The sequence below is a fragment of the Doryrhamphus excisus genome, chromosome 4 (assembly GCF_030265055.1).
Source record: "Doryrhamphus excisus isolate RoL2022-K1 chromosome 4, RoL_Dexc_1.0, whole genome shotgun sequence".
Taxonomy (NCBI): domain Eukaryota; kingdom Metazoa; phylum Chordata; class Actinopteri; order Syngnathiformes; family Syngnathidae; genus Doryrhamphus; species Doryrhamphus excisus.
In genome coordinates, this window is record NC_080469.1 from 9,594,892 (window position 1) to 9,620,635 (window position 25,744).

Below are 25,744 nucleotides of genomic sequence, written 5' to 3' on the forward strand. Positions count from 1 at the left end.
TACTGTCGAACCGGGCTATTTTCTTTTCACTTCTTTCTAGAGCAGAAATGGCAGATTCTGACAGTTCAAATAAAGTGTCACAATCACAAATTTCCATGGGATTTGTATTGTAGACACACACACACACACACACTACAGTGCAGTACGGTGGGTCAAACCGCAGTTTAGACCTATCCTTGTGGCGTTTGCATGTTGTCCCAGTGCTTGTGTATGTTTTCTCTGGGTACCACTGTTATGTGCCACAATCCAACAACATGCATGTTAGTTTACTTGAAGACTCTGTGGAGACTCTCTTTGGTTGTGAATAGACACTACACTAGACCAGTTATTTTCAACCACTGTGCCGTGGCACACTAGTGTGCCATGAGAAATCATTCAGTGTGCCGTGAGGAATTATCCAATATCATTTTTTTAGTTCACATTTATGTATGATTGTCTGCAAATATGTCATTGTCGAGTGTCTGTGGTGTAAAGTCTGGCAGAGCAATTAAATATTTGTCCGTGTGGCAACACGTAACTGATTGCTTCGTTCCTCCAATAGTTAGTGAAGCACGCAAAATTCTTCCAATGTAAAAAATGTACCGTGGCTCAAAAAAGGTTGAAAAACACTGCACTAGACAACACATTTCATAAACAGAGAAGTGCTAAGGTTACGCATTTTGCATCAGTGTGATAGTTATTATAAGTATAAGTGCTTTGGTCTTTGTTTTCACATAATCACGCTTCCATTGGGCAGTTTGTTTATAAATAAACGTGCTGACGTCAGAACGCATCTTGTGCCTCAGTGCTATCACCAGCAATAATGATCTGAAAAAAGTTATGTCTTGCCGGGAGTACAGAAATAGAAAAGTGCAATTAAATGTGTTTTTTTAATCACAATCAACACAATAAACTTCTGGTCGTAGTTTTTTGTCTTACTCAAAGTCAGCTGGGAAAGATTCCAACTCACTCTCGACCCTGATCAGGATAAGTGGTGGGAAATGAATGAATGAATGAATACCTAGGACGAATACATGGAGTACTGTGTACACTGAGCATCCACAATACAGTGCAGGACACAGTATTTATATCATATCATTTTTTCCTCAACCAGGCATGTTGTATAAACAAACTGATGATCTACAGTATAAATATTAAAAGCAAATCCGACCACTTAAAATATTACCCATTTATCTCTCAGCAATAAATTAATTAGTGGTACTTTGATAAAGAGGTAAACTATGAATGTGTTTGCGAGAGAAGATGATGGCAATAGCCTACTGATGAATAACATGCAACTAATCATGACAGACTTTGAAGCGGAGGTGATTGGGACAAACGTTTCATTAATCTTTGCTTTGGGATTTAGATTAAATAAATAAATGGAAACCTGTCTAAGCTCCTGTCACATTATAGAAAATCTTGCAAAAATCACTGACTGATGTGTTTCCTTTTGAGTGGCAACCAGTAATTAAGCGTATCAGGCTTCAAGCCAAACACTAACGCAGGCACATACTGAGATCAACCATTTGTTTAATTAAAATGGCTGGCATGAAACCGGGAAGCCAAACTGTAGCACAAACTGTACCTTTGTGATGTTTGCCAAAAAGAATTAAGTACTTTGGCATTGTGATTCTGTTGTTGTGGGAGGCAGCCATGTTCCCACTCGCCGTTTCAGGGGTCATGGAGTCGGAAGAGCAGCCATCTGCGCTCAGTGAGCCACTTGAGTCTGTTGTGCACACGCTCAGTATCCAGCTGTTTGCTTGCCTTTCATTTTGACATATTCTTGTTGTTGCTTGTTGGACCGCTAACAGTTAAGATTTACTTTGCTTTGCGTTGACAGTAAATTAGCCCCATTTTTGGGGCTAAATTGCTTTAAAAAAATCATATCCAAATAAAAGCTAAAACTGTTGTTTGTGTCACAGGATCTTACAAGACTAAAACGTTAAAACATTAAAAGACTCAGGGTTTACCCTAGGATTTTCTGAAGCTGTGGTGGTGGGCTGCACAAGACTGCTGCCGCTGTGTCGTACCACTGCTGCGTCTGCAATTTATTTATTTTTTTATTATGACAAATAATTTTTGACCAGCCGCACAGTGGACGAGTGGTTAGCATGTTGGCCACAGAGTCAGGAGATCGGGAAGATCTGGGTTCGAATCTCCGCTTGGTATCTCTTGGTATGTGTGGAGTTTGCATGTTCCGTGCTTGTGTGGGTTTTTTCCGGGTACTCCGGTTTCCTCCCACATTCCAAAAACATGCTAGGTTAATTGGCGACTCCAAATTGTCCATAGGTATGAATGTGAGTGTGAATGGTTGTTTGTCTATATGTGCCCTGCGATTGGCTGGCGACCAGCCCGAAGTCCGCCGGGATAGGCTCCAGCATACCCCCATGACTTGCTGTTATGACCAAAGCCCACCCCTTAACTAGCATATTGGTGTTTCCACAGTTAGTAATTGTAAGACTGGATGGCAATGGCCTAACCCTGAAAACTCTGCCATCTGAGTGTTAAGCCCATGACTGTAAACAAGAACACGACCCTCCCTGCATAGATTGTCTGCAGTGGAGGAATGTGATCTTCGGTTTGATTTGATTTGATAAATCGTGCTAATGCGCACTGGCAGGACAAACACAGCAGGAGAACGGAAATACAGTCCCCAGGGTGAGGTGAGGGTCAGGGCTGCTGGAGCTGCACTGTTAACTCTTCGGCTGCTCCGTGTGGCTTTTTAAGATATCCTACATGACAGGAACATTATTAAACTGTATACTACATATATATGCTATACTCATGTTGGCATCTGCACAGCTGATGACTCTCATTTGAAGAGATTGCCATCATACCAGTGATGTACCGCTCATGAATTCAACCGAGGAGTAGCACAGTAAATAAACAGCAGTAACAGGGGATATCTTGCAAAAAAATAGATATTTAAGAAAAAAAGGGGAATCCTCGTGACAATTGTCTCTATTATGCAAATTTTTCCTCCCTTTGTATTGAGTTGTGGACTCCTATAGAGCAGCTCCACACGATACCCAGCACACAAAGCTTTATAGTTCTTCCAGAATCTGCACCTATTCAGCTGTATTTGTTTGGATTTTGTGGGTCCCGTGAAAACAGTCTCTTTTAATGTATTCCACCTACGGCCCGCCTCCAGGCACGCCCACTTTGCTGTGGTTGGTCTGTGACATCACAAAGGGGCAGTGTTACAACGCATTTGGGGGCTCAGGGCTCACTTCCAAATGCACAAACCTCATTATCTGAAACTTTGCCATTGGTTAACATGAGAATACAACATTCTAACTACATTTATAGGTCAGAAAAATGGAAAAGCATAAGAGGTCTCCTTTGATTTACACTGTGGGATAAGCTTTTACACAGGTGCCGTGCAGACTTTATTATGGCCCTGTTACTACCTCTGGAACTGAAAGATTTGCTGGTTGACTTCGTCCTACTATTCCTCGTCAGTGCTGATCACACAGAACAGCATCACAGCACAATGCTGGCTTAGGTCGATCAGTCAGTGTGTCGTTTCAGTATGTCTAGCTCCACAACAGCAGGGTGGTAAAAAGTGACATGATGGTGATCATTTACTTTGACCAGCTTTTGACAATGGGAATGAAAACCAACGCAAATTTAACCAAGCTCTTTGTTTCTTGATGGAAAGATTATTGTTACTGTACTCCAATTAATGTATAACTTTTACAAGCTCTACTGTTTGGGTCCTTGAAAAGGTGCAATAATAACTTTCTATGTTATCTTTATGGTTTATATTAGTGGATATTACACATTGAGAGACACAAATGGACTCCTGCTGAACCCTATTTACTATAAAGATATGCCACAGCAGTTTCTTGATACTCACACTGTGAGCCCTGTTTTAAAATGGGGAGGTATTTATTTAATCTGGAGTGCACCGGGGATTTTAAGGTCTTGCCTCATCCACAACTATTCTTTTTTGGCAGTGAAGATTTGGAGAGTAGGAAATTTACTACATCTGTAGAACAAGCATGTAACTATCAGATCAAAAAGTGACACACAATTAATCTTATCAAGGGACAATACAGCTGAAATTAAACCTCTATATAATTTAGATTAGTCAATATAGCTTGGAAAGCAGTTTCGTTTTCTGCAGTCTTCTGAAAATTAGTCAACACATTGTCTAACGAGGTAGCAACACAAGCGAGCATGGACTTCACCCAGAGCTGCTCAGGTGGTCATTGAAATCCTCTTCCACTACTCCATGATTCCGCTTGAAGATGCCCCACTGGTGCTTAATTTGGTTCAGGTCTGAAGACACACTTGGCCACTCCATCACCTTCAGCTTCCTCAGCAGGGCATCTGTCATTTTAGTGGTGTGTTTGGGCTCATTATCATGTTGGAAAACTGCCATGTGGCCTAGATACCAAAGGATGGGGTCATTCTCTACTTCACAATGTGAACGTATAGTGACCATATTTCCACTACCGATGTTGTGCCAATATTGTCTGCACTTTGTAAATGCTGGCTTCTGAGCTCCGTGGCACCAGCAGTACCTCTGACCAAGTGTGGGCGACAATGAGTGCTCCTCCTCGGACAGGCGAGTTGGAGGCAGTGCCCTCACATCCGGCTTCTCCACTGCACCAGCGGTGCCTACGTTTTCTCTCTGAGTTCATACATGGTATTTCAGGGGGTTCCAAACAGTAGTTCTTAACCACTTTTCAAGTAGCTCTCCAAAGGGTTTATTTGTTAATTATCAACTCCTATACTGACTAAATTAGAAAGTGGAAATCACCAGTCGTCCGGAAGTCCTCCAGAGCGCTTGGGAGTGTACCCAATCACAGTGGAGGCAAACTATTATTAAATTAAACTTTTATTTTTTTATTTTATTTTATTTTATTTTATTTTATTTTATTTTTGGCAGACCATTTTAGAAATCTAAGGAAATTCAGCTGGAATAGGTGCAGATTCTTGAAGATCTGGAACGCTTTCTGTGCGGGTTGGATGTGTCGGAGAAGATTAATTAAAAAAAATACAGTGAGTGTATTGTTAAACAGTAAAAGTTCAACTAAAATCACTGTTTTGCTTTCGTTGTCGTCTTTTTTTAGTGCTGGGGGTTTGTACAAATAGTACAGTCACCTTGGAACTATTAAAGTTGAGGGTGTTGCGACCCAAATGGTTCAGGCAGTAGGAAGAACCATTTTGTTGCGGTTTTTGGACTCTCCTTTCACTGCAGTTCATGTTGAGCAAGAAAATAACATTCAACCATTTATTTTAGTATGAGCATTATGTATGTATGTGTTAAGTACAGAAATAGACCCCGTAATTGAGACTGTGCTGTATAATCCGGTGTGCCTTATGGTGCGGAAAATATGGTATGCCTGTCCTTAATAATATGTTGTTTTTTGTGTTGAAAGAAATACATTTTGAAAATACATGTTCCCAACGTAACATAATAGCAATGGTAAATTTAATTACCTCGCAGATGAAAAAGGGTTGGGCACCCCTGCTTTAGATAGATAGCTATGTAGATTATCCGGTGGTGGAAATAAGGCAATATATGCAACTGATAAATATTTCACTTTTCCATTTAAACTGTGGTGACGGCCAAATGAAAATGTTCACCTTGGGCTATTGTCTCTGCAAAGCACTTCCCCTTATTCCACGTATTTATTTTGTTTCATCATTACTTTGTCTTAGATGAGATTGTACTTTATTTATCCCACAAGAAGGACGTTTTAGATGTCTATTGCGTCGCTCTGTTAAATCCTCAGGAGTCAAAATCTTGGATTCCCATCACTTTTTCTTTGAGATGCTCTCAGTCACAAGTGATATTGTGTTCCTGTGAACACCCCAGGAGGTGTTGATCTACAGATCTGTCTTGCTCAAGTCTACTCCTGGTCAATGAGTCCCAAGACGGATAGGAATAATATTTATGGTTTGACTTGTGGAGCCTTTTGCCTGCAGCACAGGCCGAGCTAGCTGTCATCCCGCTCACCATCGATGAACTTTGATGTTAGCACTCCTAAATCCTTTCTGATTAAATATTTGCTGGCTCATTTATTATGAATGTGACTAAATGGTCAGTCAGTCCGTGGGTTCATGTCCGCTCTGCTGCAGCAATTGATATGATTTGGAAAAAAGACCTCTATGGAACGTCATGTCTGTTTAAATTTCTTCTCTCTGTGAGTTGTTGTTGTCAGAAGTCCCGTCTAAATTTTATTTGCTGATTTTCTTGATTATGTGTAAACGTGTGACATGCTCATATATGCATCTAATAGCATATGCAGTACACTTGAAATGTACCTCTATGTACAGCTGTTAAAAATAGAGGCGTACATGCACAAGCAGCTAATTCCATGATTGATCATGTCCTTGATGGTCCACCACTTTCGCCGTCATTGACAAAGTCTAGAAATTAGTAGGATACATCAAAGTGTGTCACACTATTCCTGGAGGATACAGTCGTCTTACTTTAAGGAGCACCAGCAGCAGTTCACATTTTACCTTTGCAATTCAGATCACATTTAAGCATGTTCCAGTGCTGTCTAATTAGGAAATAACTATTAGTTAAATTGTGTTGTCCCGGGCCAACATGCCACCTACACATACAGTACACAATGTAAACACATACACTTATTTATCAACATCCACTACTGTGTATAAATCTGAGGTCAATTGTTTTAATGAACATTTTCATTTTGTAACAAGGTCAACACAGTTGGCCAAACTTCGAAAAAGTATTTTGTAGATGTATGGCAAATGGACCAAAGAATATGCTACATTTTAGTGAGGATCTGAAGACAAAACTTGAAAATAATTCCAGACTGCGGGCATCCAAGCTGTTGCTGCATGTCATGTAATATGCATGTTTGCACACTGATATAATTTAAAAAATTATTTTTTTTATGCCGACCAATATTATCAGTCGATTTTATCAGCCATCACTAGTTCATATCTCAGAATCTGTTCTCATCATTGGGTGGAACAACAGGTAAAGTTGAGGAAAGATGTGAAATTTAGAATTTAGAGTTTACTGCATTGAGGAATTAGGAATTAGAGCTCCAACAATTAATGATCGATGACTTAATTTAATTGACAATTATTTTTTTGCTTTAAATATGTAAATATCCTCTGATTTCAGCCTCTCCAATGTGAATATTTTTTAATTCCTGAAAGTAGACTTTTTATTTTGTGTTTTAGCCAAAACAAGATATTCACACATACTGTATCAGCTTTGACTTTGGATGGGCATTGGTGCCTCTTTTTTTAAATGTTGCAGACCCAAGCACTAAGTGTTGGCTTCATATTAATTTGGTCCATATATGGCACCATTCATTGAAACAAGGTTCAGATTAAGAAATTAATCATGATTGTATTTTTTAAAATACATTTATTGTTTTACTGAAGCTATTTGACAAACATGTAGATGCAGTCAGCTAGGAGACCCGGGTTGTATATGTGCCCTGTGATTGGCTGGTGACCAGTTCAGGGTGTACCCCGCCTCTCGCCCGAAGACATCTGGGATAGACTCCAGCATGCCAGCGACGCTTGTGAGGATAAGCGGTACAGAAAATGGATGGATGGATTGATTAACACAATATTCAAAGTCTCTCAGTTCTAATCGTTTATTTCCGAATATAGAGGCAGACGTTAAAAATGAAAAATGTGTTTTTCTCAAAATCAGATCCATTGATTAATTGAAAAGATAATCCACCGATTAACTCATTGACTGCCAGCCATTTTCAGACAAGAGAGCTCCATACTGCCTTAGTTTTGGGGCATTTTTGGTGAACTTTCCAGATCCACAAAATATTGAGTTTTAGGACTACATAAACATTGACTATGTAAAGATGCTTATTTCATCAGAAAAAAGGTTGTTTTTAGCTTTATAAACAGTAATCAGCAAAAAAGGAAAAAGAAAATCAGCTTTTTTTTGCAGAGAAGCAAATTCAAGCAGAACGTTTTTGTTTAAGTGAACAGTTAAGTTAACTGAACAGTTGTTTACTTCTAAGAAACAACAAAAGCAACACAAGAAAAAGTAATTTGATGAGTATCTACTCTGTTACTAAACTAAATTTAGTCACAGATTTAGAGCATAACACAAAATAAACATCTATTTAAAGATGTTTGCTGTGAAGTATTTCCAGATGTGTGCATATGTGTAAATTATAGACGTGCATGTGCTCGCACAACAACGCCGTCACCTACGTCACCCAGTATCCTTTGCGATCGCGACAGAGCCACGGCCAGACAAACTGTGTGCCAGTGTAAACTGTCTTGTCTTGTCTTTGCTGCATTTGTCGCCATTTCCCTCTGTCAGAACGCGATTCACCAACATCTGTCTTCCAAGCTGCTGCTGCGATTGGAGGAAAATAGAACTGTTGACTGTTGCCCCCCACTGGGACAGAAATACATTGCCTACAAGTCTGAAATTAACACACAAGATGCATCAGATTTTGATCTGTCGATGTCAATAGATGTCTTTGGCAGTCAATGAGTTAATTAGTTATTAAAATAATCATTAACTGCCCCCTCACCACTATGTAAGTTATACTTCCATAGAGGTGCAGAATGTGGCAATGATTTACCACATGAAGAAATGCAGACAAGTGTTACCATTTTCAATACAAAACATATTGCTCCCAACCTCCACCTACATGATGGCAACCATTGAGGTTGTCTCTTTAGTGTGAATATGCGAGCATTAACAATATGAATTGAGACAAAAGCATCAGTCTCATCTCATCTAAAGTCTCTCAACATTTTTCATAGTTAATTTGGTTGTGTGGCCTTGAAGAGCAAAGTGAGTCTCCAGTTCTGATTCTTTAGACTGGAGCTTCCTTTTTTTAGTGATGAGCTCCTACAACATCGTGAAACATAAGAAAGTTCTGGACCAGTTGGATGCTATATATTTTCAGGTACTATTTCCGGCTCCATTATGAAGAAGTGTACTTTTCTATTTCCACCTGCTAACTGTAGGGCATCACATTCGGCTATGATTACATTTTTCCATGACAAATAAATTATCCCGTTTCAAACAATGGCTCACTGTTTCGCTAGTTGGTCTTGTAATATGAATCATCTTGAAATATGAATCATTTGCACTCAGTGGGCAAAATAATGTTAGCGGGCTGAAGAACTGCCATGGTTACAAAAAGAGTGTAGGAGTAGTAGCAGTTTGCAAGCTGTGTATACAGCTGTGTACAATCAGAATTCATCTGATCATTGTATTTTAATTTTTTTTTTTGGGGGGGGGCACTAGCTCTAAAGCTGTCTATGTAGGAAAGGATTCATAATCAAAGGAGGCTATACTCTATTTATTCATTTAATGGCTCAGCAAGATCAGATCAATACTCCGCATGTCTGCTATATAAACTATATTTCAAGCCAGCTGCAAGAAAAAAAGTTTGCTGCAATCCCTTTTAGTACACCACAATGTGTTTCTCTTTAGGATTAAACAATACAGCACAATGATTAATGAGAGGTGGAGGACAGCGCTCACCATGTTTTCAGTCCTTGTAAGCTATGCTGGATAGAAACTGGATAAAACTAGTTTTATTATATTGCATGAAAGAGAAAATAGATGACATTTATTCTTTTGCTTTAAAATGTGGTTGGCTATTTCAGTGATATAGCAGTTTGTGAAAATGTTGCTATTTCGTGGATATGGTGTGGCATCTCATATTATTCAGTGTTGCAGTGGGCAAGCAAATTCATGTTTTTTGGGTCATATTCTAGGTTAGTCTTTTTTAAGACCAGGGTAAGGGTTAGGATATAGTGTGTGTTAGTCCAGTGTGATGATTAGGGTACATTTACAAACCACAATAATGGTGAAGATAAATCTGACCTAATATCTGTTTTGTGTGGTTGCTATCCCAAGGAAAGAGGCAACATAAACACTTTGACCTTGTCATAAAAGTGAGTACACATCTCAGATTTCAGCAACCATTTTTAGAACAGTACAGTCAGTTACAAACACAAATGTGATAAGTGAATTTCCATGCAGTGGGTTTCTCTATTTTTAATTCATTCATTTTATACCGCTTATTCTCACTAGGGTTGCATGCATGCTGGAGCCTATCCCAGCTGTTTTCGGGCGAGAGGCGGAGTACACCCTAGACTGGTCACCAGCCAATCACAGGGCACATATAGACAAACAACCATTCACACTCACATTCATACCTATGGACAATTTGGAGTCACCAATTAACCTAGCATGTTTTTGGAAAGTGGGAGTACCCGGAGAAGAACATGCAAACTCCACACAGAGATGCCCGAGGGTGGAATCGAACACAATTCCCTGTGAAGTGTTTGAAAAAAATGAAAAAAAATAAACCCACATGGTAATGGGATTAGGTACAATCTGAGCTTGTTCAAATAAGGGTTAGGGGCTAATACTCCGTTCAAACCATAGAAAGTAATCGTGTATTCTGGCCTAGTCCAGTATGTGTCCCGGGACATTTAACAGCCTCAGGCACACAGACCTTAATCAGGCACTGACAGTACATTTTTTTGCTATTTCATTTGTTTCATGTGAACAAATGAGACTCTAATGGACATTTTATATCGTGCTGCCCTGACCTCACTAAAGTGATTTAGCGATGTATTGACCCGCAACACCCATCATTTTTTAAGTTCAACATTTAGTGTTTGGCATTTTGGAAATGAATTTGACCTAGGAAAAGAGATTTGGTAAAAGTGAGCCCAATTAACATGCAGACATCAGTAATGAAATCCCTTTTAGGTGTGTCAAAATCATTCTTAAGGACACACAAGGAAAGTTTACACATCGTTTAGGAGTCAGGGTGAGGGGTGTCTTTGTGCAGAATCTGATCTGTTTCTCCTTGAGGGATTCAGACTGTGGACCAGCAGAGGGTAGCTGTACATGGGGGGTGGTGGTCCGATTTCAATAAGGTCTCAGGTGACAAGCATTCTGCAGTTTTGTCCTGTGTGGTGGAGTCACAAGGTTGCGTGTCCCCTTGAATAGTTTGGTAAATTCTCAGAGGGGCGTCTTGTTTGCACCTGCCAATTATTACCACACAGATTTGTCCCGAAATAAAGGACTTCTTTGTAGGAGACTGTGGGATTTAACCCCAAATGCATGAAACTCTGAGAAGTAGATATACAGTGGCGCCAATATGAAATTGATAATTGAAAATTTAATGTCACGTTTACCTTTACTCAAGACTCTTGTTGCCAACGACTGATGAGTAGCAGTACGCCTTCTTTTTAAAATTTTATCACCTTATTCTTCAAAGTGCTGGCAGTCGTGTTATTCAAAACGCACATACATCAACAGTGTGCTCACGTAACTTTGTTTACATATACTGAAGCATTCACACACATGCATAAAACACTTTATGACACATGACACATGATGCAACCACACATCAGTATGCTACAATTTGCAGCTTCCTTTGTTTCCATGTGGGTTATTTTGCAGTAAAAACAGAACGCGTCTGAAAGCCTATTTACTTAACACTACGCAGTGCATTTGACTGCCTCATCACATGAACAGTCACATTAACAGCCCAGGGAGCACAGTGCTTGATAGCTCCTGCCTAGACCGGGAGAAAGGGGAACATACCTGTCAACACTCCCGTTTTTCCTCTATTCTGTATTCTGCACGGCACCATTGCAGATGACATTGGAGATTTTTGGGACATTGGTGACATTGGGGCGGGGCTTATGACAGTGCCCAGCGAGCCACATGTTTCTGTTAATGGCTTGACGAATTGGAGGCTTATTATTCTTACCTAAGGACCTGTACCTGTACTTTTTTGGGGGGATTTTTAACACTTTTTTAACAGTTTTTTTTTTAATTTTCCCAGGAAATTTCTCATATTTTCAAATGCAAATATGAACAGATAAGGAGAAGGAAACAAAGTTACACACATACTGTAAGATTAAGATTAAGATTAAGATATGCCTTTATTCGTCCCTCTGTGGGGAAATTTGTATTGCACAGCAGCAAGAGTACAGAGTCAGTTAAGCAGTACAAAATACACAATATAGAAAAATAAACAATATAAACAACCCAAGTATTAACAAAATCAACAGTTTTTCCCCAGAGTTATATACAATACAGTATGTAGATAATATGAAACGAGATGAGATATATGACCAGACTATACACTGAGATCTTGTTAGAGAGTTAATATGAGTCATTATGGAAATACTTCACATAGAACTTAGTATATTGAAATACTTCACATAGAACTTAGTATATCTATAGCATTCGCAATAGCGAACCACTATTCATTCTTCACAGATACTGCGTCCAATGAGTAGATCCTTCTTTTGGGCACTTGATTCCACGGAATAATACTATATGGGCAAACAAAATAGTTTGTTTGGCATCAAAAAACATTATTTTGAGCTATACTTTTGACAATAAATGATAAAACAATGTGCCAACGAACAGGTCTGTGTCTGTGACCTTAATCAGAGTTTATAAGCACTTATCAAAAAGCATATAAGAAATCTCAATATATAATTCATGCTATTTATAAATAATTAAAGATGAAAAGGATGAAAGTGAAATAAATGTCTCATGCTAGCATTTGTAAAGTACATAGTAAATATAACATAGTATGCCACAATAATTTGACACATTTTATTGATAATATTGTTATACAGTAAATGTGACACATGGCACATTATGCATACTATTAATTTTACATGAGTATCTATCTTATACACAGTGGGGTCCTTATACACTGTAAATCATGATTGGAATGAAGGATGACCTATAGCATTTTAATGTTGTAATAAAATGCAGAATAGGAAAGATACGGGTGACAACAACGTATTAATTAGGGTTCTATTCCATTTAGGTTTTCAGGAGAAATGGCGCAGTTTGTTGTTAACACCTTGTGTGACTTTATTTTATTTGTTTTTAATTTTGTGTATTGTTTCAGTATTGATAATTTTGTCATACAAAATTGTAAGGTAAATTCATCTACATACTGTCCAAGAATAACCAAGTATGCAACAAAAGTGCAGTATAAGGATATATTCAATACATGTTTTTTAGGATTTTCTTCCTTTTTTGTGTGTTCTCTCATGTGTACTGTAATAAAGGGACTGGGTAGTTATATATGGACGTGTCGACATTTAGTACATTTAGTATTACTGTAACCAATACAAAAGCAGCACATTCTGCTTTACTACAGACCACTCATTGTGTGCACTGAAATCCTACTGTGTCCCACAAAAAATACTGCATAGTCTTTCCACATTTCATATGACCATGAGTTCTTAAAGGCTAAACGACCTGCATTTAAATCGCTTCTCTCGCCCCCTCAAGGTGCTCTAAGCTCTTTTACAATGCCGTCACATTCACAACATGATATCGGTGCATGCTGCCATACAAAGAACGTCAGCAGTTTATTTACACAAGGCCAAATAGGGGCTTTGTACGTTACTTAAGTGTATGTAGAAATGACGAGAGAGGAACTGCCACCTCGGCTGGTGATTTATTTATTTTTTTATGTCTCAGATTTTGTGTTGGCTGCATGGTGGACGGGGGGTTCGATTCCCCCCTCAGGCATCCCTGTAGTGAGTTTGCATGGTCTCCCCGAGGTTTTTTCCTCCCACATTCCAAATTGTCCATAGGTATGAATGTGAGTGTGAATGGTTGTCTATATGTGCTCTGTGATTGGCTGGCCACCAGTCCAGGGTATACCCTGCTCTCTCCCGAAGACAGCTGGGATCGGCTGGGATAGGCTCCAGCATACCCGTGACCCTCATGGGGATGGATGTATATATTTTGTGTTCATTTGTTTTCTCCCATTAATCACCTTAAACACAGTTTTCTTTTTGCTAAAGTTGTGCATAAAGTATGTATCTTTCTTAACCTGTACACAACAACATTCATGTTCGCACATACTCCAAAGAGCTTATAATATTACTGAACTAAATTATGGCAGTTCTGTGTTCTTACAAGACTTCACTCGTGAAGCAGTGATTTTACTTTTGCTGATGTTTTGTTGCTCTGAATACTTTTCAGCCTCTGAACATTATCATCGCCTCATCATCTTGACTGAGAATGTTTGTAATTTCTGTGCATTCCTCCTCCCAAAAGACATTAGTGAAAGTGCCAAAGGGTAGAGTTTTGTTTTTGTTTTTTCCCTTCCGGCTTAACCCAGTTTATTAAAGACAAAGTAACTTGTACAACTTGAGCTCCTTGAAGTGAAGCTTTCCGCCTTTTTGGAAAATAACACAGTTCTCACAGCGTTTTAATTGTTTTCATTCCTATTTTTATTGTGTTATATGACATTGTTTTTAACTGCTTGGCAGATGTCAATTGGTGAAAGAGCAAGGAACAACATGTCCACTCATTTCTCCATTTTTGTGTTCTTTCTGCAGATGGTTAGTCATGCCATAACTCTCTTGGATCCCCATAAAGAGCTGACCACTCAAAAGGTGAAAGGATTTCAGCTTGGCCACTAAATAAAACCCTCTTCCTGCTGCACAGCGTGGGAGAAAGTGCCACGGCGGTGCTGTGGCATCTCTGTAGGCTGATAACCGGCGTGAAAGCAGTTTTAAGTGATCATCTTTCACTCCTTTCATACTGGCTGCACAGAACAAGCACGCTTGGCTTGTGCTGTCAACAGGAAAGGAGCAGACACTAGCATGGACACTCACAGGTGGATGTAAGGCTTTTTCCTCAGGAGACACACAGGAGAAGTCATGCAATTGTCTGGATGACCTTCATACCAGATTAACACATCAAGACTGTCTTTATTTTAATGAGAGCTTTTTGTCAGTAGGAAGCAGAAAGAGCTGCTGCTGATTTGTCTGCTGCATGAGTGTTCATCACTGGGCCCCTGTGCTCCAGTGAGCCAGCATGGCTAAACCTCTGCTGAAGATACAGCGTTATTTCCGCAGGAAACCTATCCGCTTCTTTACCCTCATCCTGCTCTACCTGACTGCTGGAAGCCTGGTCCTCCTGCACTCTGGCTTTGTTGGAGACAGCGGCCCCGGAGGGCGAGGAGGGCATGACACTGTGGTCGCCTCAGACATGGGCAGCCAGACTGTGTCATCAGATAGTCGAGGGCTTGGCATCATGCGTGTATTTAAGGAGGCTCACAGGTCTGGACGAGGCTATGCTCCCCTGTGGAAAAAAAAGACCAGTATGTCCATAGAGGGCAAAGATGGAGACTACTCCAACAACTGGAACCGTGCACTGAAAGCACGCAATGCTAAGGACATGGACGACGAAAGAGGTGGGCTATACGCAAACGTACTGTCATGTTGTCATACACTTTTTAGTTTGGCGTTTTTTTCCAGATCTCACACTCCAACTTTATGTGAAGAAATCACACATACGTACGCGGCGAGTTTTACACCAGAGGACATAAATCATATTTGTTCGCTCACTAGCCGAATTTTAATTGAGGCAATCATTGCAACGTGCTAATTATTACATGGAAATTGTTGTAATAATTGAATCATTTCAATAACAACCCTTTGTTGTTTTTCTAAGGTACTTAAAATTAATTAATTAATTAATTAAAATTCTCTAGTAATGATTCAGCATTTTTTAGATTTTCATTTATATAGGGCTCGAGTGGTTACAGCTAAGAGACCAGGGTTCAATTCCACCCTCAGCCATCTCTGTGTGGAGTTTGCATGTTCTCCTCGTACATGCATGGGTTTTCCCCGGGTACTCCGGTTTCCTCCCACATTCCAAAAACATGCAAGGTTAATTGGCCACTCCAAATTGTCCATAGGTATGAATGTGAGTGTGAATGGTTGTTTGTCTATATGTGCCCTGTGATTGGCTGGCGACCAGTCCAGGGTGTACCCCGCCTCTCGCCCAAAGACAGCTGGGATAGGCTCCAGCACCCCCCGCGACCCTCGTGAGGAAAAAGCGGTAGAGTATGAATGAATGAATGATTTATATAGAAAGGGACAATACATATGAATCAACATTTGATCGGTAAATATGTGAGATTGTAGCCTGTGGCTAATTTACATCTTCGGTCCTGGGGTAGGCTGATATTAAAATGAAAAAGAAACCCATAAAAAAACAGTACATAAAATACCGATATTAAAATGTTCATGCCAAAGGTGCTGTTGTGGATTCCACGCTGCCTCAAGTTCATTTTATACACCACGCGGATACATACAACCATTAATAACATCCATATTCCACCCTTTTATACCAATGCCTATAAATTATGGTTACAGTTTTGACCGTCCAGCAGCCATTTTTCAGGGCCTCATTAAATGATGCTTCTGTTTCAAGTTATTCGTTATATTCACAAGACTTGTGTTCCTGGTTTAACTTGCTTGATAGGAAAAAGGGTTGCCCAATCACACTTTTACTGAATGGTACCAAACTAGAGCCAGGCAGGGGTGTCCAAACATTTTCCACCGAGGTCTGTATACTAAAAATCAAAGAATATGGGGGGCAAAGCTTTGTTTTATTATTAGTTATTATTATCAACATTTCCTGTGATTGGCTGGCGACCAGTCCAGGGTGTACCCGCCTCTCGCCCGAAGACAGCTGGGATAGGCTCCAGCACCCCCCGCGACCCTCGTGAGGAAAAAGCGGTAGAAAATGAATGAATGAATTATCAACATTTCAGGTTCTTCTCTTTATATTTTGCCTTTTTGCTATATTTTGAGAGGAGATGTTGTTCGGTTATTAAGGATGTTGTAATCAAGAAATGAATCAGCTATTCAATCGTGTTTTATTACATTTTCCGAATTGATTAGATTATATTTCTGTAACATTCTGCAATGGTTTTCATGGATGTTTTTTTATATTCCTTAAACAATTCCAGTTGCAACCACACCTGGAGCTTTGCCACTTACCAAGACTCAGTAATATGATATTGATCAAAGTCACCTCTAATTGCGTACTGCTCAATGATAATGATTGACAATTTGTAAAGATATCGGATGATGATTAAGTCCTTGTCTGAGAAAGAACCTCTTGAGAGTTCTGCGGCTGCCACGTGTCAGACGTGCTGCACGTTGCCACACTGAAAGCTGAAGAATCACAACATCTAAATAACTAAATAGCAAGATTCACTGCCTCTTCATAAACTCTGTAACAACAAATTCCCCTAACAATTGTTGTTGGTTTTTATATTGTGCATTAAACACCTGCATTATCTTACAGCATTCACAGCCTTATAAAATCTCATATTAGGACAGTAAGTGTCTGTCCAGGGTCAATAACTGCCATTTAATAATGTCAATATAGTGCCAAAACCTGTTAGTATGTAATTTAAATTAACGATAGTGTAAATTAGCTCGGGCAGTATGGTGGCGCATGTGATTCGGACGTCTGCCTCACAGCCTGGGGTCGAAATTTGGCTCAGACCTGTCTATGTGGAATTTGCATGGTCCCCCATGCTTAAATGTGCATCATTGTTTATATGTGTCCTTTGACTGACTGGAGACAGGATTATTTGTAGAAAAGAGTTAATGGACGAATTAACTAATTGTATGGTTTAATTTGTCTTTTTCCATCCCTCATGTCATGTCGCTGTAACAAATTTAGTAGAGGATAAAAAAAATAGATCAGTACAGAGATTTAATCTAATCAAAATGTGCTCTATGATCACGCACCAATACTTATTAACTGCACAAGCCGCATCTTGTGTAATAATAATACATAATTGTTTGTATTATTGACCTGCATTTAACGGGCAGCTAGGAGACACGCGTTCGATTCCCCTTTCAGACATCTCTGTGTGGAGTTTGCATGTTCTCCCCATGCGTTTTCTCCGGGTACTCCGGTTTCCTCCCACGTTCCAAAAACATGCATGCAATTGTTTGTCTATATGTGCCCTGTGATATCCCGCCTCTCGCAGCCAGGATGCAGCCAGGATAGGCTCCAGCATGCCCGGTTAGTTTTGAAGGTTTGAAGCATGATAGGTCTTAAGGGAATACACTTGACCCTTGCCATTTTGCAGTACAAATTTTGTGGCTTCACTCTAGCCATTTATATTATTGCTGTTTCATTATGGTTGACTACGGCCTACAAAAAATATGAAATGTAATTAAATTGAACATATTGAACATATTATATTGAACAAATTAAGCATTTTCATTCATGAAATGGTAAATGTATGAACATACAAGTATCAGACATTCTTAAGAATCGTTCAAAGTTGTGATATGTAGTATTGTACACTGGTCACTAGTTGTCAGTAATGTTACATTGATGAAGCACGCTGTCCAGAAAAAACAACATGGAACTCTCCCAATGCCAACGTGTGAGTCTATGTTACGTCTTATTAATGTCTAAATGTCTAATATGCCTTGTGTTATTATGTCAACTATATTGGCAATACGGGTGTATAAATAATAAAGGTGACTATGGGGTGTCACTTCATGTTTAGAGGGCTCTAATAATGTTAAAAACCATATTTAGAAGCTCAAAAGCAGGTTTCTGTGATTGGCTGGCGATCAGTTCAGGGTGTACTCCGCCTCTCGCCCAAAGACAGATGGGATAGGCTCCAGCATGCCCGCGACCCTCGTGAGGTTTTCTACAAAATATTCCATTTATTAAGAAGGAATCCTACTTGGAGTAAATTCACTTGTCAAATTAACGGTCGGGTCTGCAACCAATTAAACGTGATAAGCGAGGGATCACTCTACAATGGAACAAAATGTAAAAATTCCCCTTGAGGTGCAGTGGTGTTGACACAAAATATCATCAAAGCAGACTGTTAGATTACAAATATGGATCATTTGCATGCTGAAATGCTGCACGAGAGAAGTAATCTGAGCTCATTTATTTTGTTTTGTTACTGTGCAAATGTACTAAAATTGCACATGAGAGGTGACAACATTTTTAATAGAGCACCTCAATTCCCTTCCATCACCGCTGTCAAAGAGTGGAAGACACACCAAAGCACTGCGGTGTCGCCATTAGCATTCAGCAATGTGACTAACCTTTCTAGCTGAAAGTCATTTTCTGTAGGACAATAAGAAAATGGCTGTATTTTCTATTGTATAATGTGCACGCTCATTTTATCACTTAAAGTCACTCCAGGCTCCCCTTAACTTGCACTGAGAGGAAGATAACACACACTCCACACACACTCTTTGTGTTTCCATTTATTCATTCATGGCATCCTAAAATAGATCTCAAAAAGCATGTATTTCCCCCCTGCTCCATTGTGACTGTGTGGGATTCAGGTTTGCACCCATTAACAGTGCTGGCAGCAATAGCGTTATTATGATTGAATAACATGGCAGGATTCAAATAGATATATGATAGTGTTCTAAATGTGGGGGCTGCTTTGCTGAGGAGAGAGTTGCATGAGACCTTTTGTGAGGCTGGAGAAGGATCAGTCTGCTGGAGGACATAAAAATGTTATTTCACTACAAAAGCTGTGTTCAATTTTGTAAGCAACCACTCGGACTATATATCATTATTTAATATGTCAGCAGGGAAGGTGTTTTTCTCCCCAGGACGGCCTTGGAAACCAACATGTTTACACGATACATTCAAGCTTCGGGTTATCTGATCACACCAAGGTCTTTTCGATCTGCCTCCCCCCTGTCCTTTCCCCCCCCAAATTTCAAACCTCATAAGAGTGCAGCAGAATGTGATGATTGACTACTTAGCAACTTGAATGCGTTGGCTTGCTCTCATCGTTTTACATCCGCACCCTCTCATTACTCCGTAACCATCTTCACAATCCTGTTATGCAGGAGTTAAGAGACTTTTAGCCTCCTCTCACTCTGACTGCACTCATTCTCACTGGCTCGGAATCTCATTTGGAGCGAATATTGCAGCTCTTCTTGTCGCCGCAGCACACATGAACACATTTGCACTGCACGGTGCAATCGCACAGGATGTAGTGCGGAAACGGTAGGATGACAGTGGGAGAAGGAAGAACGAATAGCTGCGGCGTGGATCTGCTAGAGTCACGTCATTGTGGAGCAGTATTCACTAGCATGGAGCTCGCATTTTAAAACCATAATAACACAGCATACTCAACCGAGAACATTTGTTTTTTTTATCCATTGTTTAATCTGCATTGACTTATTTTTTCCCATCTGAACAGTAGTTACTAGGAAGATTAGAGCCCAGTCAAATGCGGACCTTTAAACCGCGACAATTAAAGTAATGCAGGGAGAAAGACGATGGCCGTCCCATTTAGCTCTTAGCACAGGCTCAGAGGGGTAATGACACAGCACAGATGGCATTAGGATTGTTTGGTAAAGGTTCAGCTGAGCTCTGTTGCTCAGACTAACTGTATGTCATTAAAGAGGAAGCGAGCGCTTCACTGAAGCCCAACATGCCCCCGCTTCCTCGTACACAAAAATGCAAAGCTGAAGGCCACTACAGTTGCCGGCCACTAGAAGGGGATATGCGTCTTCATAAATAAATAAAGATTCTGCCCCAGTTTGAACTCCTCATGCACTCTCTTACAATGCATGAAGTCTGACTTTTTTGTTTAACTTTAGTCATTTAGTGTAATGCCATGAATACCATGTATAATGAATGCATATATACTGCTTTGGTTTTTACTGCACCTTTAACTAACTCATTCTCATTTCTTTTTTATTTTCAACAGCAAAATATATCGGCTGCTACGTTGATGACACACACAAGAGGGCCCTAAAAGGAGTTTCGTTTTTGGACTACAAAAAAATGACTGTATTTCGTTGCCAAGACAATTGTGCAGAGAGGTATGAGTAACAACAAACACTTATCTATTCTTGGCCCTCATGTCAGGCTGATTAAAAAGGTTCTCCCTCATTACTGGAGGTGTTGGATTCGGAACACCTCACAATGAAAAAACATACGGACATTGATGTAACTTTGCCTCGTGCCATTATGCTGCTTTGAACTGCTGAAGCTCATGGAGCAGGCTGGCACTTTATTGTTCTGTAAAGCCAAAATGGCACACATTCTGTTACAATAAACAGGCAACAAGGTAGAAGTGTGGATAGCATGTCTGCCTCTGTATGAGGAGCTTGCATGTTTGGTTGGGTTTTTCAGAGTTTGGCCACCGGTTTAGGGTATACACAACCGGGATAGACATCAGCTGACCTGTAGAACAAATTAATATTTCTCAGTAGCCAAAATTGTAGCTACACATGTACATCAATTTAATGCAAGGCAGCCTTTATAAAGGTCTGCCTTTATAAACACAATACAGTAGTCCCTTGTTTATTGCAGTTAATTGGTACTGTACCCGACCTTGATAATTCTGCAATGTAGGCTTGGTTGAGCTAGGAGACCCGATTCGATTCCCTGCTTGGGCATCTCTGTGTGTATGTTCTAATGGGTATTCCGGTTTCCTCCCACATTTCAAAAACATGCATATTAGGTTCATTGGCGACTCTATATGTTTGTCTATATGTGCCCTGTGATTGGCTGGCGACCAGTTCAGGGTGTACCCTGCCTCTCGCCCAAAGAGCTGGGATAGGCTTCAGCATGCCAACAATGCTCGTGAGGATAAGGGGTATAAAAAATGGATGGAAGGGATAGATGATTCCTTTTTTATGAATGGAAGAGTTTCTTAATTAGATCATAGAAAACCGTCTAAATACGTTTTTTAACATTGCTCTCTTTATCATGAATTAACATCTTTAGTAGTCACCTTTGTACTACATATAGTAGACATTCATTCATTCATTCATTTTCTACCACTTTTCCTCACGAGGGTCGCGGGCTGTGCTGGAGCCTATCCCAGTTGTCTTCGGGTGAGAGGCGGGGTACACCCTGGACTGGTCGCCAGCCAATCACAGGGCACATATAGACAAACAACCATTCACACTCACATTCATACCTATGGACAATTTGGAGTCGCCAATTAACCTAGCATGTTTTTGGAATGTGGGAGGAAACCGGAGTATCCGGTGAAAACCCACGCATGCAACGCCACACAGAGATGGCCGAGGGTGGGATTGAACGCTGGTCTCCTAGCTGTGAGGTCTGCGCGCTAACCACTCAACCGCCGTGCAGCCTATAGTAGACATAATAAGAGTAAATAAGCCATATAAGACATAAATAAGACTCATGCTTCAGTGCCCTTATTTTGAAAGCCAGAAGTGAGTTGTGTGTGTTGAGAATGTGTCTTGAGGCACAAATAAATGTGTCTCTTGTCTTTTTAACACATTGTTAGCAAGTATTGTATAACTAAAAATGAAAGCAGTAATACACAACACGGTGTAAACACTCATTCATTCAGAGTTGCACACACACAGCCACACTAGTATGCTCTGCTAAACTAAGATAATCCCGCCAGCTTCCATTTACGCTCCGGAAGAGAGGACTTTCCACATATTTTTCACCACCGTTTTGACATATTTAGTTCGGGAGAAGGTGGGATAGTGTTTGTGAGGAAATTCTGCCAGGAAATACTTCCTGACACAACCAATGCTTCTCGTTTTGATGATATAATTTCATTCACATTATTTAACTTTCCGCAATATTCCATGTTTAACATTAAATTCCATGATTCCATTAACGCATAGCCACATAGGCAGGGCAAAAACTTTAAAGCAGTTAATTTCTAGAAAAACCACTGTAGGAACACAGGTGTGGATTAACCTAGTAAAGTGGACCATAAGTGTTTAAGCACTTGCTTTCAAACCTTCCATCCTTCTCTCTTACTTGTGCTGCAGCGGGTTTTTGTTTATGAGAGACCCGGGAGCAAATGTGCACAAAGCTCCATGAAGAAATGGTTTTCTGACTTTTGGTGTAGATGAAATTAACTAGCCAAGCCAGAACCTCACCCTCCATCACCTTTGTGATGATTTAGTCGGCCGTCTGTGGGCTAGAACTTAACACATCTCTCTGAACTGGAAAAATACCTGCGGCCAGGTTTCATAAAGGTGTGGAAAGCTATTGCAGAAGAGCAGAGACTATTAAATGTTGGCCAATGGGCCATATTTACCTTGGTATAGTGTATTTGTGTTACACTTTACAGCCAAGTCATAAATTGTCTTTCATATTGCAGTAGATGTTATGATTCACTTGTATAATCTGCATAAACGTCCACTATTAGAGGAGCCTGCCTTTTCCCTCCAGTCGTTCCAATCAGTTTAATCAGTGCTCATTGTTTCCCTTTGAGCTCTGCTCCTCTCCTCCATTCCTCCCCTCACTTCCCGTCTTCTTTTCTCCCCCACCGTCTTTCTCTCGCGCCTTTTCCTCCCGGAGGAATAGCAGGGACGGCTCTATCGAATGCACTGAATTACACCCATCACTGATTCGCCGAGTGGAGAATAGGTGCAGAGAGATGCTTGTTTTCAGCTCCTTTCTCCTCACGCTTGCTTCCTGCAGCCGGTCGGCCCACCTGCTATTGCCAGAACGGTGGCTTAATAACAGAAGACAAACAAATGAGGGCAGTGGCATATAGCATCCTACAGAGGTTTAGGTTTGATTGGCAGCCCTAGGGGGTGTCGGGGGGGTGGGGCTTGTCCTGTGTGAGGGGTTTCTAATTGCATCCGAAAGGCCTCTTGGGAGTCAAGTCCTTCATAAGGCAACAGAGGGAGGTCCACAGGAGGAAAGCTTTTTAAAGACTACAGCAATCATTTATAATTGGCAGCGCCTCAAAACCTCTTAGCATGTATAACGTCTTTCATCTTTGGGATGAGAGAGTGATGTGGTTCCAAAGTAATGTGTGGATGAGTTCTTATTTGTACTTCAACACCCTCTGTGCATCATTTATTTGTTTTTTATTGACTACAGTTGCTCTCAATATGAGTCTACATTAGCCTGGGAAGGATTAAGACATAATGAATGCTCAGGTCATTAACTCTTGCCTCTTAGACTTTCCTAATGATGTTAATCCTTCTTCCCTCTCTTTGTGCAGAGGTTACATGTACGCAGGTTTGGAGTTCGGAGCCGAATGCTACTGCGGTCACAAGATACAGGCGGCCAATACTTCAGAGAGTGAATGCAACATGGAGTGTAAAGGAGAGAAGAGCAACATGTGCGGGGGAGCCAACCGGCTATCCATCTATAGGCTGGAGCTGAGCCAGGAGTCGGCACGGCGCTGTGAGAAAATCGCCTTTACTTCATTGGAACCACATGCTCGCAGGGCTATAGCAACTATCAAGACAGACAGAAATTATTATTTTCAATACTTTTTTCATTATTATCCGGCAACATGCATCTGCTTCACCGGATCCACCTGGGATGCAATAAAATTCTGGCCATAAAAAATAAGATTTTTCCACAATTCTAGCCTAAATAACTGAAACAAAATTACTCAAGCCCCAAGAAAGACCTAACAGTAATTCACAGTAACCACCAGGATGTAATTTAGCCCACATTTGACTGTTTGAAGGGGAAATATTTGTTTTATTGGATGCTAATGTCACATTGGGGAGCTGGCTGCCCTGTCGTGTTTACTCCTTTCCTGGGAGAGATGTGCAACCTGCCTCCCCCAGCACACCGTGGTCTGCATCCCAAACACTTGCTGCCTGCTGTTTTACAAACGAGGTGACGGCAGGAAAGGCTGATTATCGGAAATAGGAATGGAATCTTGAAAGTGTGGGAGGTGGTTGGTTTTATAATTTTTAAAAACTGTAGTTTCATTGTTGGATTCTATAATTCGGGAGATTTCACGTAGTTAGATCTGCAGGAGGAGGTCAGAGGAGACTTAAAATCACTGACGTACGGTCAGGAGAGGCAGGTGAGGGAGAGCCTGGTGAAAAATGTAAAAATGAATAATGATAGCAGAATAAGTATACATATATGTCTATTTAACTGTATTATAAATGACAAATTATTAATATTATAAATTAATTCATTAATTTTTTATACCGCTTATCCTCACATGGGTCGCGGGCATGCTGGAGCCTATCCCAGCTGTCTTTCGGGGCGAGAGACAGGGTACACCCTGGACTGGTTGCCAGCCAATCACAGGGCACATATAGACAAACAACCATTCACACTCACATTCATACCTATGGACAATTTGGAGTCGCCAATTAACCTAGCATGTTTTTGGAATGTGGGAGAAAGCCAGAATACCCAGAGAAAACCCACGTATGCACGGGGAGAATATGCAAACTCCACACAGAGATAGCTGGGAATCGAACCGAATCCCGAATCCTAGCTGTGTGGCCTGCACGCTAACCACTCGGGTGCCCTGCAGGCATGTAATTCATATACAAATAACAGATTAGACCACAAATGTTTTCCAACGTTTTCCAACAAAAACTAATAAAAGGGGCTGAGAAGTGTTTTAAAACAAAAGTGAATTATCCTCTTCTTTTTCTTGTTATCCACTTAATGAGCAACCTGTATTAACATTTTAAAAAACTCCAAGGGAATCAGTGCCTAACCAACCATGAACCTCATCGCACATCGCTGCTTATAATGCCAAATGTAATGCAGTATGATGTTAAATAATACTTTCTCAGTGACATGTTCCTGCTGTTTCCATACAATCCATTATACATAGTGATGACTACTACTTGGCTCACACATGTAAGGCTGTTTGTTTACTGTTTTCAATTCTGCTTTTTCTTGCTGCTTTGTCAGCTACATGTTGACACGTCTGACCCGTCATGTGAGACACGGTGGGGGGAAAAAAATCTAGAGGAAATAATAATATGTCGAGGAGGCTGCTTAGCAAAACATTATACTGACATGATTTTTGTATTTCCATAGTAAAAGTTGATAAATTGTGCTCATTCCATACACACATGCAGCCTATATTTTCCTAGATTTCTTTCGCTTTGTTCAGACCATCTGTTCACAAGGCAGCGCTATGACAATTCGTCATCCACGTATTTACATTATTGGTCTATTATTCATCCCCCAAGACCGTGTTTATGTGACATC

At 40.4% G+C, this 25,744-nt stretch overlaps 1 protein-coding gene across 2 annotated transcripts in view; it reads left to right on the forward strand.

Annotated features, from left to right (window-relative positions):
• Positions 1-25,744, forward strand: part of wscd2 (WSC domain containing 2) — an 88,989-nt gene that overhangs the window by 42,524 nt on the left and 20,721 nt on the right. For both annotated transcript variants that reach the window (XM_058070036.1, XM_058070035.1), the window contains exons 2-4: positions 14,329-15,188; positions 20,514-20,628; positions 23,763-23,947. In XM_058070036.1, coding sequence (XP_057926019.1) covers positions 14,810-15,188; positions 20,514-20,628; positions 23,763-23,947 — 679 coding nt within the window. In that variant the 5' untranslated portion in view covers positions 14,329-14,809. The remainder of the gene's footprint in view (positions 1-14,328; positions 15,189-20,513; positions 20,629-23,762; positions 23,948-25,744) is intronic.